General features: G+C 44.5%; 1 protein-coding gene across 3 annotated transcripts in view; it reads left to right on the top strand.

Annotated features, from left to right (window-relative positions):
- Positions 1–15,083, top strand: part of MOG (myelin oligodendrocyte glycoprotein) — a 29,594-nt gene that overhangs the window by 655 nt on the left and 13,856 nt on the right. For all 3 annotated transcript variants that reach the window (XR_006733471.1, XM_045543486.1, XM_045543485.1), the window contains exon 2: positions 9,621–11,416. Coding sequence is in view for 2 of the 3 variants with exons in the window: in XM_045543486.1 (XP_045399442.1) it covers positions 10,885–11,416 (532 nt within the window). In the remaining variant the exon portion in view is untranslated. The remainder of the gene's footprint in view (positions 1–9,620; positions 11,417–15,083) is intronic.

Genomic DNA, 15,083 nt, shown 5'->3' on the forward strand with positions numbered 1-15,083 from the left:
AAGCTGTACAGACAGGAATTGCAGGCCCTTTGAGAGCCCCCGAAGCTCCAGCCTTGTCTGGCATTGGAGGGGTGTGTGTTGTGTGTCGTTGTTGTTCATGGGCCTGAGTTTGGGCTGGGAAGGAGACCGGGCTTTCTGGCTGATCCCGGGTAAAAGGTAGGTAGAAGCCAAACACTGTGAGATGGACTGGAACTGAGGCTGTCAACCTTCAACCTTTTCTTATAATAAATGTTTTGTGATGACCCCTTTATACTATCCTGAATTAAAATCCATAAATGATATAACCTACCTACATAACTGTAAAAAAAAATCAAATACTTCCCTGTCTGTAATATAAAAGGAAAATGAAAGAAAAGTGAGTTGTAATAGAATAACATAAACAGTATTTTAATGTGAGTGCCGAGGCCCGACGGCACTAGAAGTCGTAACGCGGTAGGCAGATGCTTACACCCATCCACAGCCTCACGAGGACCAAGCTGCTACCAAAACAGCGGGATCCAGGTGCTGAGTTGGTGACTCAACTACCTCCAGCACGTTGCCATCAATGAAGTGATTTAACCAAATGTTAAACAACTTTTGGTAGTAAAGTCAATCTTCTCTAAATTTACACAGAACTGTAATTGCATTCCTAGAAAGTTCATTGTATATTAAAACCATTTTTTTAATTGTATTAAGTCCTAGGCTCAGATAATTAAACACAGGTTTCACCTACATGAATGTCCTAGGGGACTTTTGAGAATCTGGATGAGGGACAATTCTTCGTTGTGTCAGGCTGTTCTTTGAAGAGTAGCTTACACCTCTGCCCTGCCCATAAATGCCTATAGTGCCTCCTTCCATCTTTATATTACAGAAAGAAAACCCACAGATTTTCGAAATGTCCCCTAGGGAGTGGCTGAGAACCACAGAGCTGGAAAGTGAGCAGAAGAGAGAGAAGAGAATGGGACAGGATTGCTAACCACTCAAAATGACAGCCACCCTCTGCCTGTGCTCTCAAAAATGTGGGTATCAGCTTAACTAAGGTTATTAACACCAGGAAGAGTGTCATGAGGATGAGAACTTTCCCAGATGCGTGAGGAAGAAGAGTTTCCTGACTCTGTGCCGGGTCCATGGCCAGTTCAGCTGTCCAGCAGGACACCCTCTCTCTGTGCTCCTGTGTAGTCCTGGCAAGACTGCGTGCTCACAGAACACGCTTCCCTGACCGTTCCCAGGCCCAGCAGGACCCTTCTGCAGGGGAACATGGGATCAGGTGCACTCTCAAGAACCTGCTCACCGGCTCTCAAGAGCCTTATCTAGGCCAGGCATGGTGGCTCACGCCTGTAACCCCAGCACTTTGGGAGGCCTAGGTGGTAGGGTCACTTGAGGCGTGGAGTTTGAGACTAGCCTGGGCAACATAGCAAGATTTTGTCTCTACAAAAAATAACAATAAGAATTTAGCCGGTCATGGTGGCACGTGCCTATAGTCCCAGCTACTCAGGAGGCTGAAGCAGGAGGATGGCTTGAGCCCAGGAGTTCCAGGCTGCGGTGAGCTATGATTGTGCCACTGCGCTCCTGGGCAACAGAGTGAGACCCTGTCTCTAAAAAAATAAAAATAGGAAATGAATCTTATGTAGTCTTTCATTCCAGCAACTTGTCTCTGACTTCTCAATAATCCTGCTTAGAATGAGAGGTATGGAAGGAAGGAATCCCCCTGGAAAAGAGGGTTACGAATTTGAAAGTTATCTCAGTGATTTCCATATAGCCCAGAATGTAACACCCTGAGAGCCCTGAAAACATATTAGCCAAAGTAGCTCAAATGTTAATGATCAGCTGGGAGCCAGGTGCTCTTCAGGGTGTATCCTATTTAATTTTTACTTAACCATGCAAAGTGGATATTCATGTCCTCACATTGGAGCCAAATGAACTGTGATTTAGAGGAAGAAGCAAATCAGAGGTCTCACAGCTATAAAATTGACAGAGCCGATATGTGTACTTAAGTCTATTCGCCTGTTCCCAAATTCTTTCCACTGGGTTCACCCAACTCCCACCCAAGGCATTCTCTACGAAGGTCAGACTGCAGCTCCGTTCTGTTTTCCCGCTTGAAGTAGCAGTGGCCGGCATGGGAACAGAAGAGGTCCGTGTCCTCTTCTGTCAGGATGAAAGATCTGTCTTCAGGGAGGGTTTTCTGTCCTGCACGGCTCTTGCTGTTTAGAAAAATGTATGGGGCGAAAGCTTAAAATTCAAATGTGAAGTTATTTACACTCTGGGTTTCACTCTGGCTTTTGAATGAGGGTTTGAACCCTTTCTGTCATACTTTAATATCGCTAAAACTTTCCTGTTGGACCCTGTCCTTATTTTTCATTTGTGTGTTCTCGTCCTTCCCTTCCTGAGAGATGTGGGCACTCAGACTCGCTGGGCCAGAGACGGCAGGAGGAGAGGGAATCTCTCTCTAACAAATCCCCTCAATTGCTCCCTGCACACAATTCTAGTTTGATTATTGTGTTAATCTTTCTTGAGCTGCTATGACAAAATACCTTGACTGGGTAATATATAAACAACAGAAAATTTATTGCTGGCAGTTCTAGAGGCTGGAAGTCCAAGATTAAGGGACTGGCAGATTCCGTGTCTCGTGAGGGCCCACTTCCTCACAGAGGGCGTCTTCTGCTTCCTCACGTGGTGGCTGAGCAAACAAAGCCCTGGGCACCTTCTTCTTCTTCTCTCTCTCTTTTTTTCTTTTTTTTTTTTTTTTTTTGAGGGGCATCTTGCTATGTTACCCAGGCTGGTCTTGAACTCCTGGACTCAAGTGATCCTCTGGCCTCAGCCTCCCACATAGCTGAAAGCCTCTTTTATAAGAGCACTAATCCCATTCCCAAAAGGCCCCACATCTTAATACCATCACACTGAGGGTTAGGTTTCTACATATGAATTTTGGGAGGACACAAACATTCAGATCACAGCAATTGTACGTTGTTGACACTTCTGGCCTTGGTACTTTTTGCCAATAAAAGAAATAGGAAACTTACAAAGCTATTTGTATTGTGTCTTTACAGGTATATACAGGTGAGCCCAGTCTGGAATTTGCAAAACTTCAGTGAAATAAAAAAGACACGTTTTGTGCCAGGAGCAGTGGCTCATGCCTGTAATCCCAACACTTTGGGAGGCCAAGGCAGAAGGATCACTTAAGGCCAGGAGTTTGAGACCAGCCTGGGCAACATAGCAACACCCCATCTCTAACAAAAAATAAATAAATGAATGAATTAGCCAGGCACGGTGGTGCATGCCTTGTAGTCCCAGCTACTAAGGCGGCTGAGGTGGGAGGATCGATTGAGCGAGGAGTTCAAGTGAGCTATGTTTACATCACTGCACTCCAGCCTGGGCCACAAAGTGAGACTCTGTCTCTAAAAATAGGGAAAAAAAGAAAAGCCACATTGTGAATACCTGCTCTAGTGCTGACCATCCCTACCCGCAAGATGCCCTGAGGCAATGGGGAGCCCACCACTGTCTCGGGGTGCTCACAGCCAATAACGAGATTCAACATTGACACTGTGAGTCGCCTCTGGAAATAATTTCTTCATAAGTAAGTCCTTATATAGTAAGTGAATGTACACAATTTAATTAAATATTTAACCTGAGCAACAAAAGGAAAAGATTAGCTTGTTTGCCCATTCTTCTACTGGGCATATGAAGTCAGGCTAACAGATTTAGAAAAGGTTCAGTTATCATAAACACAAATTTAGTGAACATTTCTACCCCTAGAACTACGAAAGCTTGGATTTTTAAAGATTTCAAAATAAACAAGTATTATATTTAATTAAATATATATAATTATGTATATTTTGGTATGAATATCTATACATACTTATCCATACCAGTCTGAAAAGCACATGCATGATGTGTGTTTGCAACTGGTCGGTAGGTTTTTGTTCATTTTGCTGCAACAGATTTGTCTCTCTTATCATGTTCGGTTCCAGTACCTATAATGATGGTTGATTTGTTCAACACACACTAACCAAATACCAGTCAGAGTAAAAAGACACATCATCCAGATTTTTCTATTAGAAGGCACAGTATGCTGAGATACCTATCATTTAATATGTGTATGCAGATCTAAAGCCCATAAGAGGCACAATTATACTTCTGCACTACAAGTGTGACTATTTACATTACGTGGGGTAAATAAAGATTTCAAATAGCTTCAGGTCTGGTTTTGCCACAAGATGAATGCAATTCAGGCCAGATGTTGTCACCAAACGAGTTAAAAACAAAACAAAACAGAGTGTTGTGGATTTTGGATTGCAGAAAAGGATGGTGGAACTAAGCTTATAAACATAAGAAGATGTTTACGAATAGATGCATTAGGAGTCAAATGAACAAATCTGAGGCAACAGATTAGAAATTTTATTCATGAAAATACCATAAAAACACCATCAAGTCTTCCCATAAAGGCCCTGTTAAAAACCTGACCACGTCCACTTCCCTGACGTTATTACGGTGGGTCAGACTGGTCTTGCCCATATGAACCGCATGAACCATTCAAGTCCCAGCAGCGGAAGGCCTGGAGGATGAGAAGGTAGCTCTGCTTTTGACAATCAAGAGTAAACAAACACCTGCAGTTTACTCTTCCTTTTTGTCTTTCCAAGTCATCACTCTGAAGTTCTAAAAAGCCAACATGACTCATACACACCTTCAGATGCTTTTGGTATTTGTTACATTTAGATCTGCACAGAAACAGAATACCTTATTTGTGCACAATTTGCAAAAAACTGTCACATTATCTCTCCTAATTCTTTCAATTATATCTGTATGGTAATATCTCCATTTGTCAGGTGAGAAAACTGAAGCTCAGAAAGTTTGAATGACCTGCCTGAGGTTGCATAGCCAATAAATGCAACCAGAGCTGGGTCTCAAACCCAGGCCTCAGGTCTTTATCCCTCTCATCTACAATACTCCCTCCTGCTGTCCCGATTGCATTTTTTCAAACTTCCTCAAATACTTTGAATTCAGAGACCAAGCACACCCAGCTCCCTCTGCCTGATGTGCCCTCCTCAAGCTCCCCACCCCATCCATGCCTTCCTCACCTTACTAACAGCTTAAATGACACCTCCTCAGTGAAGCCTTCCCTAAGTTCCCAGACATAGACGCCTCCCCCTATCCCACTAGCCACTCTCATAGCACACTGTATTCTTCATTCAAAACACTTAGCCAGGTGCAGTGGCTGATGCCTGTAATTACAGCACGTTGGGAAGCCAAGGCCAGGGGGTTGAGACCAGCCTGAACAATATAGCAAGACCTGGTCTACAAAAAGAAAATCTTTTTAAATTAGCTGGATGTGGTGGTGCCCACCTGTAGTCTCAGCTACTAGGAAGGCTGAGGCAGGAAGATTGCTTCAGCCCAGGAGTTTGAGGTTGCTGTGACCTATGATGACAACACTATACTCCAGCCTGGGCAACAGAGTGAGACTCTGTCTCAAAAACAAAAACAAACAAACAACAAAAAAAAAACTGAAACACAACTAGAATGGGCTGGGCTCCCTCCTACAACCATTCCTCTTGATTTTAACACCTGAGAGATTTCCCTCTCTGGGCACTGAGGTGTCACGGTATCTCCAAATTCTATCTTGAAGTTATTTCAGCATTCCAAAATAAGATGTTTGGGATTTTTTTCAGGGGGTTTGTTTGCTTTGTTTTATGGAGGCTGGGAGTGGGTATACCTTTCTTCAGGTGAATTTAATAAATACAAATTAGAGGTAGAATTGCTTTATTTCAAAAAGGTTTATAATAGAACCAATTTAGGCTTCAGATTTATCCAATGGAATATGGACTATTCAGTTTATAAAAACATAGTTTACAAGAACATTTTTTACACTATATTGTGAGGCATACCTATAATCGGGCTTGTTTATTTAAAGTCTTTTCCACATGTATTTTGGGTGGAGAAGAGCAAAGAGAGAGTTGAGGATTATGATCCCTTGCTTGGAGGGGCGAGAGAGAGGGAAAGAGAGAGAGGAAGACATGACAGTACGATGCTGCCACGACTTCTTTTCTCAGTTATAAGGCAGCTCATAGCCAGTGCAATTTAGGAAATTCTTTTATTGTTTTGTTTTTGTTTACTTATATTTTTTTCAGACAGGATCTCACTCCTGTTGCCTGGGTTACAGTGCAGTGGCACTACCATAGGTCACCACAACCTCCACCTCCTGAGCACCTTTAATTTTTTTGTAGAGACAGAGTCTTGCTATACTGCCCAGGCTGGGCTCAAACTCCTGGCCTCAAGCAATCTTCCCACTTCAGCCTCCCAAAGTGCTAGGATTACAGGCGTGAGCCACTGCACCCAGTCAAGGAAACTCTTTTAGATAAAGCAAGACAGCAAAGCATAGGTAGAAGAGGACAGAACATGAGATTAAAAACAAAAACAAAACATAAGAAAAACCCTAGAATCAAATCTGCTGCAATATCCTAGCAAGCATTAGTCATCATGAGTGAGCAACTTAACTTCTCTGATCCTTAGTTTCCTTAGCTAAATAAAATGGGGGAAAAATCCAGTATCTACTCATTTGTTTCCCTAAATTATTATAAGCTTCAAACAACACAAGGTACGCTATAAGCTTGAAACACTGACAAAATATTAGAACTTAAAATTTCATTATGAGAGAGAAATGGAAGAGAGAAGATAATCCAGGCCTCAAAAAGGCAGGGACAGCAAGAAAAATAAATGTTTGTGTGTGATGGTCCAAGTGTAGGAGCCACTCATCGAACGTTTGTAGTTGATCTAGAAACAGAAATATGAGGTCTAATCAGAAAGCACAAAACAAGGACTCAGAATGTTTTTCCTATGTATGTACTGATATTATTTTTAAGGGGCTCATAAGAAAATACTATTATGTGTTGATATCCTCTTCCACAACTACCATTAAAAGTATTACAAGTGTGCAGAGGAAATTGGTTGGCTGTGGGTTTTCTTCTCATTTATTCAATAAATATTTATGGAGTAAGGCACTCTGCAAACATGCACATGAGCTAGGCATGGCAGCAGCCTTCATAGCCCTACAGTCTGTATGGTGGTATTAAAGCTGGAACACAGAAAGACAGAAATAAGTTCATGCCCTGTCTTTATTATTTAAAATCAGAATAGATACATGTATTTCTTGTGAGCACTAATTAAGCTACCAAGTTTCCTTACTTTGAGGTGGAATTATTCACATACATATGCACATGGTGCTGACTAGAAGAAAAGTTACAAATTAAAAACATGTTTGATTAATAAGAGAAAAATAAATTAATTATACATAAATTTAGCTTTATTGCTAAAAATCACTTCTCCAAACAGAGTTCAAGCTGGGGAAAATTTAAAAAGCATAGAAACCAAAAAAGCTACAGAAATGGTAGATAAAACTTAGAGAACCACTAATTCATAGTTCCTAATAAAGCTATTATGTTATATTTATAAAATCAAGCCAGCATATTGCCATCCCCAACTGCAGCAGAAACATCTGGAAAAGAATGCCAGTCTGGTAACCTTGCCCTGGCATTGGGCCTATCATAAGCCCTCTGGCCTCACTTCCATTATCTGTAAAATGGGCATAAAACTATTTGATCTGCTTAGCCCACATACTATTGCGAGAAACAAATATAATCATTGAAAAATGTTTTGAGGATGTAAAATTCCATATGAGCACAAATTAGTATTTCCCTTATTGATTAGCATTCAAATGTTTCTATGTTATACGACCAAGCCATTAGATGTGAGTTAATCAATGGGTTATCTCAGTAAGGATAAACACTGTACAACATTAGCAAGTAATTCTGGTGTGTCGTCCACAAAGTACTGTCACCCTATTCCTTGCCATATCCCTGTTGAACTTCTGGTATCTCTTGTCCAAACTCAGAGCAATAATTTAGTTTGACCACTAGATGGCACTAGTTACAAGGCAAGTTCAGGTCCCTTCAGAAATTGAGCATTTCTAAGGAGCAAATGGCTTCCTCAGGTTTTGTTTTGTAAATTTTTTGACTTAAGTCATTATTATAAAGGCCATATGCTCAGTATGAAAATATATCAGGCCCTGTATGAAATAAAAAGTAGATTCCCTGTTTTTCATAAACCTTGAGGCAGTTTCCTAGCCCAGACTTGAATACAATAGTGTATCCCCCTGGTTAACACCTTAGGCAGAAAGCTGTGCTGGGCTAGTTGAAATCCCCGCAGTGTCTCAGGGCCACTCAGAAGCATAACCGTGACTAGCTGAAAACCACTGTGCCCACACACACCCCACACACCCCTAGACACCTACATCTCCACATTCAACTCCATTCTCACAACCTCTGAGGCCCCAGTCCATCTATAGTTTACTAGCTCCTTACAAAGACCTCCTTCTCTGAGCGAACAGCATTGTTAATGGACAAGAAGCCAAACTCTGTAAAATAATTTTAAAGAGATTTACTCTGAGCCAAATTTGAGGACGATAATCCGGAGCCACACCCAAGAAGCCTTGAGCAAGGAGCCTCACTGTGGCTGGGTTACAGTTTGGTTTTATACATTTCAGGGAGACAGGGGTTCCAGGTAAAGTCATAAATCAATACGAGGGAGGCATACATTGGTTTGGCCTGAAAAGGTGGGCCATCTTGAAGCCGGGCGGGGGGAGGGAGGGAGGCAGGGGCTACAGGTTATAGGTGAGTTTAAAGATGCTTTGACTTGTAATTGGTTAAAGACATGAAACTTTGTCTAAAGGTTTGGAGTGTTTTAAGATAAGAAGCAGTTAATCAGAGACAAGCCACTGGACATATATTTGTTGTGTAAATTGAAGATCTGCAGGTTTGTCTTGCATACCCTTAGGCCTGTTAATGCGTTACAAAGGATGTCCCCAAGAAGTGTAGCAGCATGATGAGGCATGTCTGACCTCCCTCCTTGTGGCAGGCAATTTAGTTTTAGGATATCCCCTTGGCCAAGAGGGGGTCCATTCAGTCAGCCAGTGGGGGGAGCCTTAATGTAAGGCTGGTGGCAGGCGCCCCTCCCCTCCCTAATGGAAAAAGAAGCCCACGAGACCTGCCAAGGACAATGCCTGTAAGGCCCAGCTAAGTTAAAGGATGACCACACCTGGATGGTTACCCTGATAAGAGTCTCGGTTCCTGGAGTCACACATACCACTGGCCCCTCCTATTTCTCAATACCCGCCCTAAAACTGCAACAAAGAAATTCCTCACTCTTCAAGCCAAAATCTTCCTGCCGAAGAAACCCCCATTCCTCAACCCTAAGAACATATATGAGCCCACTCAAAACTTCTAGGCGATGCAACTTCCTGGGTCTCTCTCTCTCTCTCTCTCTCTCCCGGGAGCCGAGAATCTCACCCGGGCCCCTCGCTTGGGACCCGTTACCCTCACCCGGGATCACCCCAATAAAGCCTTTTTACTTATCCCTTTCAACTCTGCTTGTCTTTCTTTCTCTGGCACTGGCCAATCCAAAAAACCTTACACTTAAGATTTTATTTTAGTTTACAGCATTAACACACTAACTGGGCTGGTTCAACTTTCGGTGTTAGTAAGTCAGTAACTGAATCAACAGTTTCAAGAAGCATATTTAAAATCTTATATATATTATATATTATAAGATGCAAATATATTAACATAATAGGGTTTTTCTTTTCCTTCCACAAGACGTTTTCTGGGATAACTACATATACCTTCTTGACCTGGTGACTTGGCAACACCAACCACTCAGAATGCCACTGAGAACCAAGGGCGAAGGGGAACCAAAGTGTTCCAGTTGGTCAAAAAGGCTGTCATGAAGTTATTCAACAAGGAAAACTATGAGTAAGTTTGATTCAACTTGATTATGTTCAATTAAAAAAAAAATGGGACCTCAATTTCCACAACTGACACTGGGAGAATCCTTGAGCAGCCCCAGGGCAGGGCGCTGCAGGTCCAGAAGCGCCAGGCTTCCTGGCAGAGACAGAGATGGACTGCGCAGGTGGGAAAAGCTACCAAGTCCCTTTCCTGGAGCAGGAGGGAAGATGACACAGGGAGGACTTGGTTTCTGCTCTTTGAAAGCCTTGGAAGCTGTGGAAGTGGATATAGGATCTACAGTAGGGGAAGGAGAAAGCCAGGGGAGGAGGAGAGAAGGTGCTACCTCCAGCTGCCTCCCCCTGAAAAGCAACCAAAGCTGCTTTATCATGTGTGAGCCCTGCCTCTCAAATTAAATCGCCTAAAGTTCCTCATCAGGACACAAAGTCCTTAATCCAGAATTCAAGATCAAAAATAAAAAATACCAATGTCTTAGGTAACAGATTGGTGTGATCCTGATCAAGTAAAAGTGTAAACATCGACCTGGGGGGTTGAATACAAGATGTCTGAGGGCGAACCCCAGCCTGAGAGGTGGTGGAGTGCAAAGGCTGGAGATCTCAAGGTGGGGCTTCCAGTTTGTCATCCACTTTGGACAAACGTATCTTATGTGTGCCTCACCGTTCTATGCCCAGGAGGTACGAAAACAAGACAAAGCCCTGCACAAGACAGGGGCCTGAGCACTTTATGCACCTTGAGGGGGAGACAGACAAGGGCCTAAACTGTGAGGCGGGTCATATGATCCCCAGTTTACAGTTAAAGAAACTGAAGTTTCTTTAAGCTGTCCGCCCAGGGTCACGGGTCTTCCTACAGGACAGAACACCGGAGTGTGATGCGTTCATCCCTCAACTAGGAAAGGGGCGTGGGGGGAAGCTGGAATGTGCATCCGAGTATTCTAAGCTTCTATATATCCATATTTTGGAGTGAGGATATTATGAGTCCTGAAAGAGCTCTAGAAATTCCGGACTACTTAATTATCCCTCCATATAGTTTTCTCTGCTACAAGACAAAAAAAGACCCTGAAGACGGTCCTCGCCAGGCTCCAAGATGATCGGCGAAGCGACAGTTGCCCAGTTCCAAAATGGCCACCACGGCGTTCTCCAGGTGGCGCGGGGACTACGTACTGCCGGAAGGGCCGTCCCCAGGAGAGCGCGCCCGCGCCCGTGCCCGGGCCAGGTGCCCGACTGCCCCCTGGCTCTTCCTTCTTCTGAGCTACTGGCCAGGCAGCATTGCAGGCTCCACATCTCAGTCCTCGCTGGACCAACGCAGAGAAACGAGGCCGACCGGCGGAAAACCGGGCAACGAAGGGCCAAAGGGCAACGGAGGCCTTGCGGGCAGAAACGGGGCGGCGCTGCGCCGCGCGCAGGCGCCTCACTGTCACCCTTTTGTAATCACCGCCTTAGTCTCCGCCCCCAAAGTCTCCTGGCAGCCAATTCTCGGTGCCGAAGCCGTAGACGTCAGCGGTTGCGGGGCAGACTGGGCGCGCCTCCTGGTCCTCCGGCCAGCTCCGGCGGCGAAGGCGGCGGAAAGCGAAGGGGCCGGGGAGATGGGAAGGAGACCAGGAGAAGCGGGAAAAGACGGGGAAGGAAAATTTATGTTGTACCGTCCTACAGGTAGGAACAAACGTTGGGGTGATCCAGCCTAACCTCCCGTGCTGTGCTGGCTTGGACGTCCAGAAATGGGGCGCTCCCTCCTGCGGGCGTTGCGCCGCGGTCGCCCAGCTCCGATGGAGGGGAGCGTTCGTGCCGGGCTGCGGTCCGCCGTCCGCCGTCCGATGTCGCACCCAGAAACGCCACCCCACGAGCGTAAGGTTTTTGGATGGTCGGCGCCAGAGAAAGAAAGATGAGCAGAGTTGAAATGGTTAAGCAATGAGGCTTTATTTGGGGGAGCTCCCGGGTGAGGGTAACGAGCCCCAAGGGAGGGGCCCGGGCGAGGGTCCCGGTCCCGGGAGAAACCAGGGACTCGAGAAGTCACGTCGTCTGGGACTGAGGCAAGAGTATTTACATGCGATGAGTGGCATAAGCGGAGGGGGCTTGATTTTTAGGTGCTTGTTTAAGTAGATTATCAAGTTCTCGGTAAGCAGGATGTCTCCAGGGTCGGGCAGACAGCGTGGGGGCTGGGTGTGCTGCCAGTCACAGGATGTGGCTGGGCTTGGTGGGGCCACGTGCTTGTTCAAGCGGAAAAGTGGAGCTGACTCACTGCTTAGGGCAGAGGGGTTTGTAGCAGGGGAGGGGGCTACACGGCCCCCCCACCAACCTTACATTGAGGACCCACAGAAAAGCCTAATGCCTCTTCCACACAGCAAACGATAGCCCTGTGGTTAAAATCAACACAAATCCATCCCATTTCTGGGCGTGGGGTGGGGGAGCCCAAGTGCCTGACTCACTTGACTCATAGGAAGCTGAATGCTTGTCTTTTTGAAAAATAAAAATACTAGTGAATTTCAAAATAATAATAGCGAGGACTCGGAAAAAGTGTTGATAGATAAAATTTAAAGCTTTGACAGACTGTCATTAGTTTTTTGTTCTCTACATTTTTCTATATTTTTTTCCTAGTTTTCCACACTGTATGTGTTACTTGTATAAATACACCAGTATGAAAGAGCAGCCCGTGGGAGGGGGGAGGAAGGGATGGATATATTCACACCTAATGGGTGCGGTGCGCACCGTCTGGGGGATGGACTCGCTGGAAGCTCGGAGTTGGGTGGGGCAAAGGCAATATATGTAACCTAAACATGTGTACCCCTGTAATATGCTGAAATAAAAAAAATAAAAAAATAAAAGAGCAGCCCCTGCCTTCACTGCAACACACATATGCACACAAGCTACAAGTACTCACTTGCTGGGTAGCTGCATCAGATTGATTCAGATGAGTGTTCTTATTTCTCCCGCAGACCTATGAAGCATCTGGCTAAATGGATATAAGTTAGACATTTTACAGTCTGATACTCATTGAGTCTCCGTGGAATATCCAGACCAATTCAAACACACAAATGTTATGAAAATAGGACCATACAGGTAGAAAAGAAAATGTCAAATTCCTCTTGACATTTACGTCACTGGCTGAGCACGGTCGCTCACACCTGTAATCCCAGCACTTTGGGGGCCAAGGTGGAAGGATCGCTTGAGGCCAGGAGTTCGAGACCAGCCCGGGCAATATCGAGACCCTGTCTCTACAAAATATAAGAAAAATTAGCTGAGTGTGGTGGTGCGTGCCTGTACCCCCAACTACTCAGGAGGCTGAGGCAGGAGGATCGCGTGAACCCAGAGTTTGAGGTTGCTGTGAGCTATGATGATGTCACCGTTCTCTAGCCCAGGCAAAAGAGAGAGACCCTGTCTCAAAAAAAAAAAAAAAGAAAGAAAGAAAGAAAAAATAATTATGACACTGGTGGGAGTTCCAGAAGACAATCGCTGCGTATAAGAGCTAGTGACTACACTCACTGAGAAGGTACTGTGTATGACTCACAGCACCATTCACAGCCTGCACTAAGGAATTTCAGCTGAATTCATTCATGGAATTCTCATGAAAACTCCAATTAAGTGGATGATATTATTCCCTCACTTACAGAGGAGAAAGCTGAGGTATAGTGTATACACATATACAACATATACAGCTCTGTGCAGGGCAATTTATCAATATTTATTTATTTATTTAAAGAGACAAAATCTCTCTCTGTTGCCCAGGCTAGAGTGCAGTGGTGTCATCATAACTCACTACAACCTCAAACTCCTGGGCTCAAGTGATCCTCCTGCCTTAGCCTCTCGAGTAGCTGGAACTACAGTTGCACACCACCACACCCGGCTATCTAAAAAAAAAAATTTTTTTGCAGAGATGGGGTCTTGCTCTGTTGCCCAGGCTGTTCTCAAACTCCTGCCTCAGCCTCCAAAATTTCTGGGATTACAGACGTGAGCCACCACTCCTGGCCTCAATATTTATAAAAATTACAGAAGCACATGCTCTCTGAATCAACAAATCCACTGTTATAGAAAGCAGAGTAAACTTCTAGGGCCTGTGACGGAGCAGTCACACAGGGCCCATGCTTGGAGCGATATACTATGTTTAGGTTTTAATGCTCTGTGGTCCCTATCTTGAAATTTTTAGTAATTTTCAATTTGTATGTGAAGTCTGATGGGCCAACAGAACATGTGCTGGGGACTTGGAGCTTGGTCCTGCTCCCCACATAGCCCAGCTTCCCCAGGACTGGTTCTCAGCTGCCTGCTCTTCCACCCTGGGTGCCGATTCCCTCCCAGCGGGGGCCTGGGCACAGGGGAGGGGAAGGGAGGAGTCAGGCTTTCTCACCTCTCTTGCCAAGTGGAAGGCAGGGTCCCAGGCACTTGTGGAGATCTGTACTCCCCTGTAAGTATTCCCTGCCTAAGCAGAAAAACAAAAACAAAAGCCACGTGATCCATTGAGAGTGAAAACACAGAAGAAAGCCCCTGTTTTTTAACAACGGGCCCACAGTTTCATTTTGCAGTGTGCCCCTCAAATTATGTAATTGGCCCTAGGAGACATAAGGGTAAAAAGGTCGATCGAACATGATGGCCTGACATTCAGTGATTTGTGTCCTTAGGTAACATATAACTGGAATATAGCAGCAATATAACCGAAATATAACTTTCATGAGGGTAAGAACCTTATCTGTCTTGCCAAAACGTTATAATCAGAATCTACTATAAAGTATGACACATAGCACTTGCTGTTAAATATTTATTTTTTTCATAGACGATGTGAAATTTTTATTTTTAAAACAATTTTTTTTGTGAGAATATTATTAGAATATGTTTCTTTAGGCCGGGCGTGGTGGCTCACGCCTGTAATCCTAGCCCTCTGGGAGGCCGAGGCGGGTGGATCGCTCGAGGTCAGGAGTTCGAGACCAGCCTGAGCAAGAGTGAGACCCCGTCTCTACTAAAAATAGAAAGAAATTATCTGGCCAACTAAAATATATATATAGAAAAAATTAGCCAGGCATGGTGGCGCATGCCTGTAGTCCCAGCTACCCGGGAGGCTGAGGCAGTAGGATCGCTTAAGCCCAGGAGTGTGAGGTTGCTGTGAGCTAGGCTGATGCCACGGCACTCTAGCCCGGGCAACAGAGGGAGACTCTGTCTCAAAAAAAAAAAAAAAAAAAGAATATGTTTCTTTCTCCCTTGGTTCATATATTACATGGGATGACATATGCAGCTATAAAAGGCAAATGTAAGCATGCTTTCTTTTTTTTAATTTATTTTTGACTTGTATGTATTCGTGGGGTGCAATTTTCTACATTGATATGTTGCATTGCGG

This window comes from Lemur catta, chromosome 2 (assembly GCF_020740605.2).
Source record: "Lemur catta isolate mLemCat1 chromosome 2, mLemCat1.pri, whole genome shotgun sequence".
Taxonomy (NCBI): domain Eukaryota; kingdom Metazoa; phylum Chordata; class Mammalia; order Primates; family Lemuridae; genus Lemur; species Lemur catta.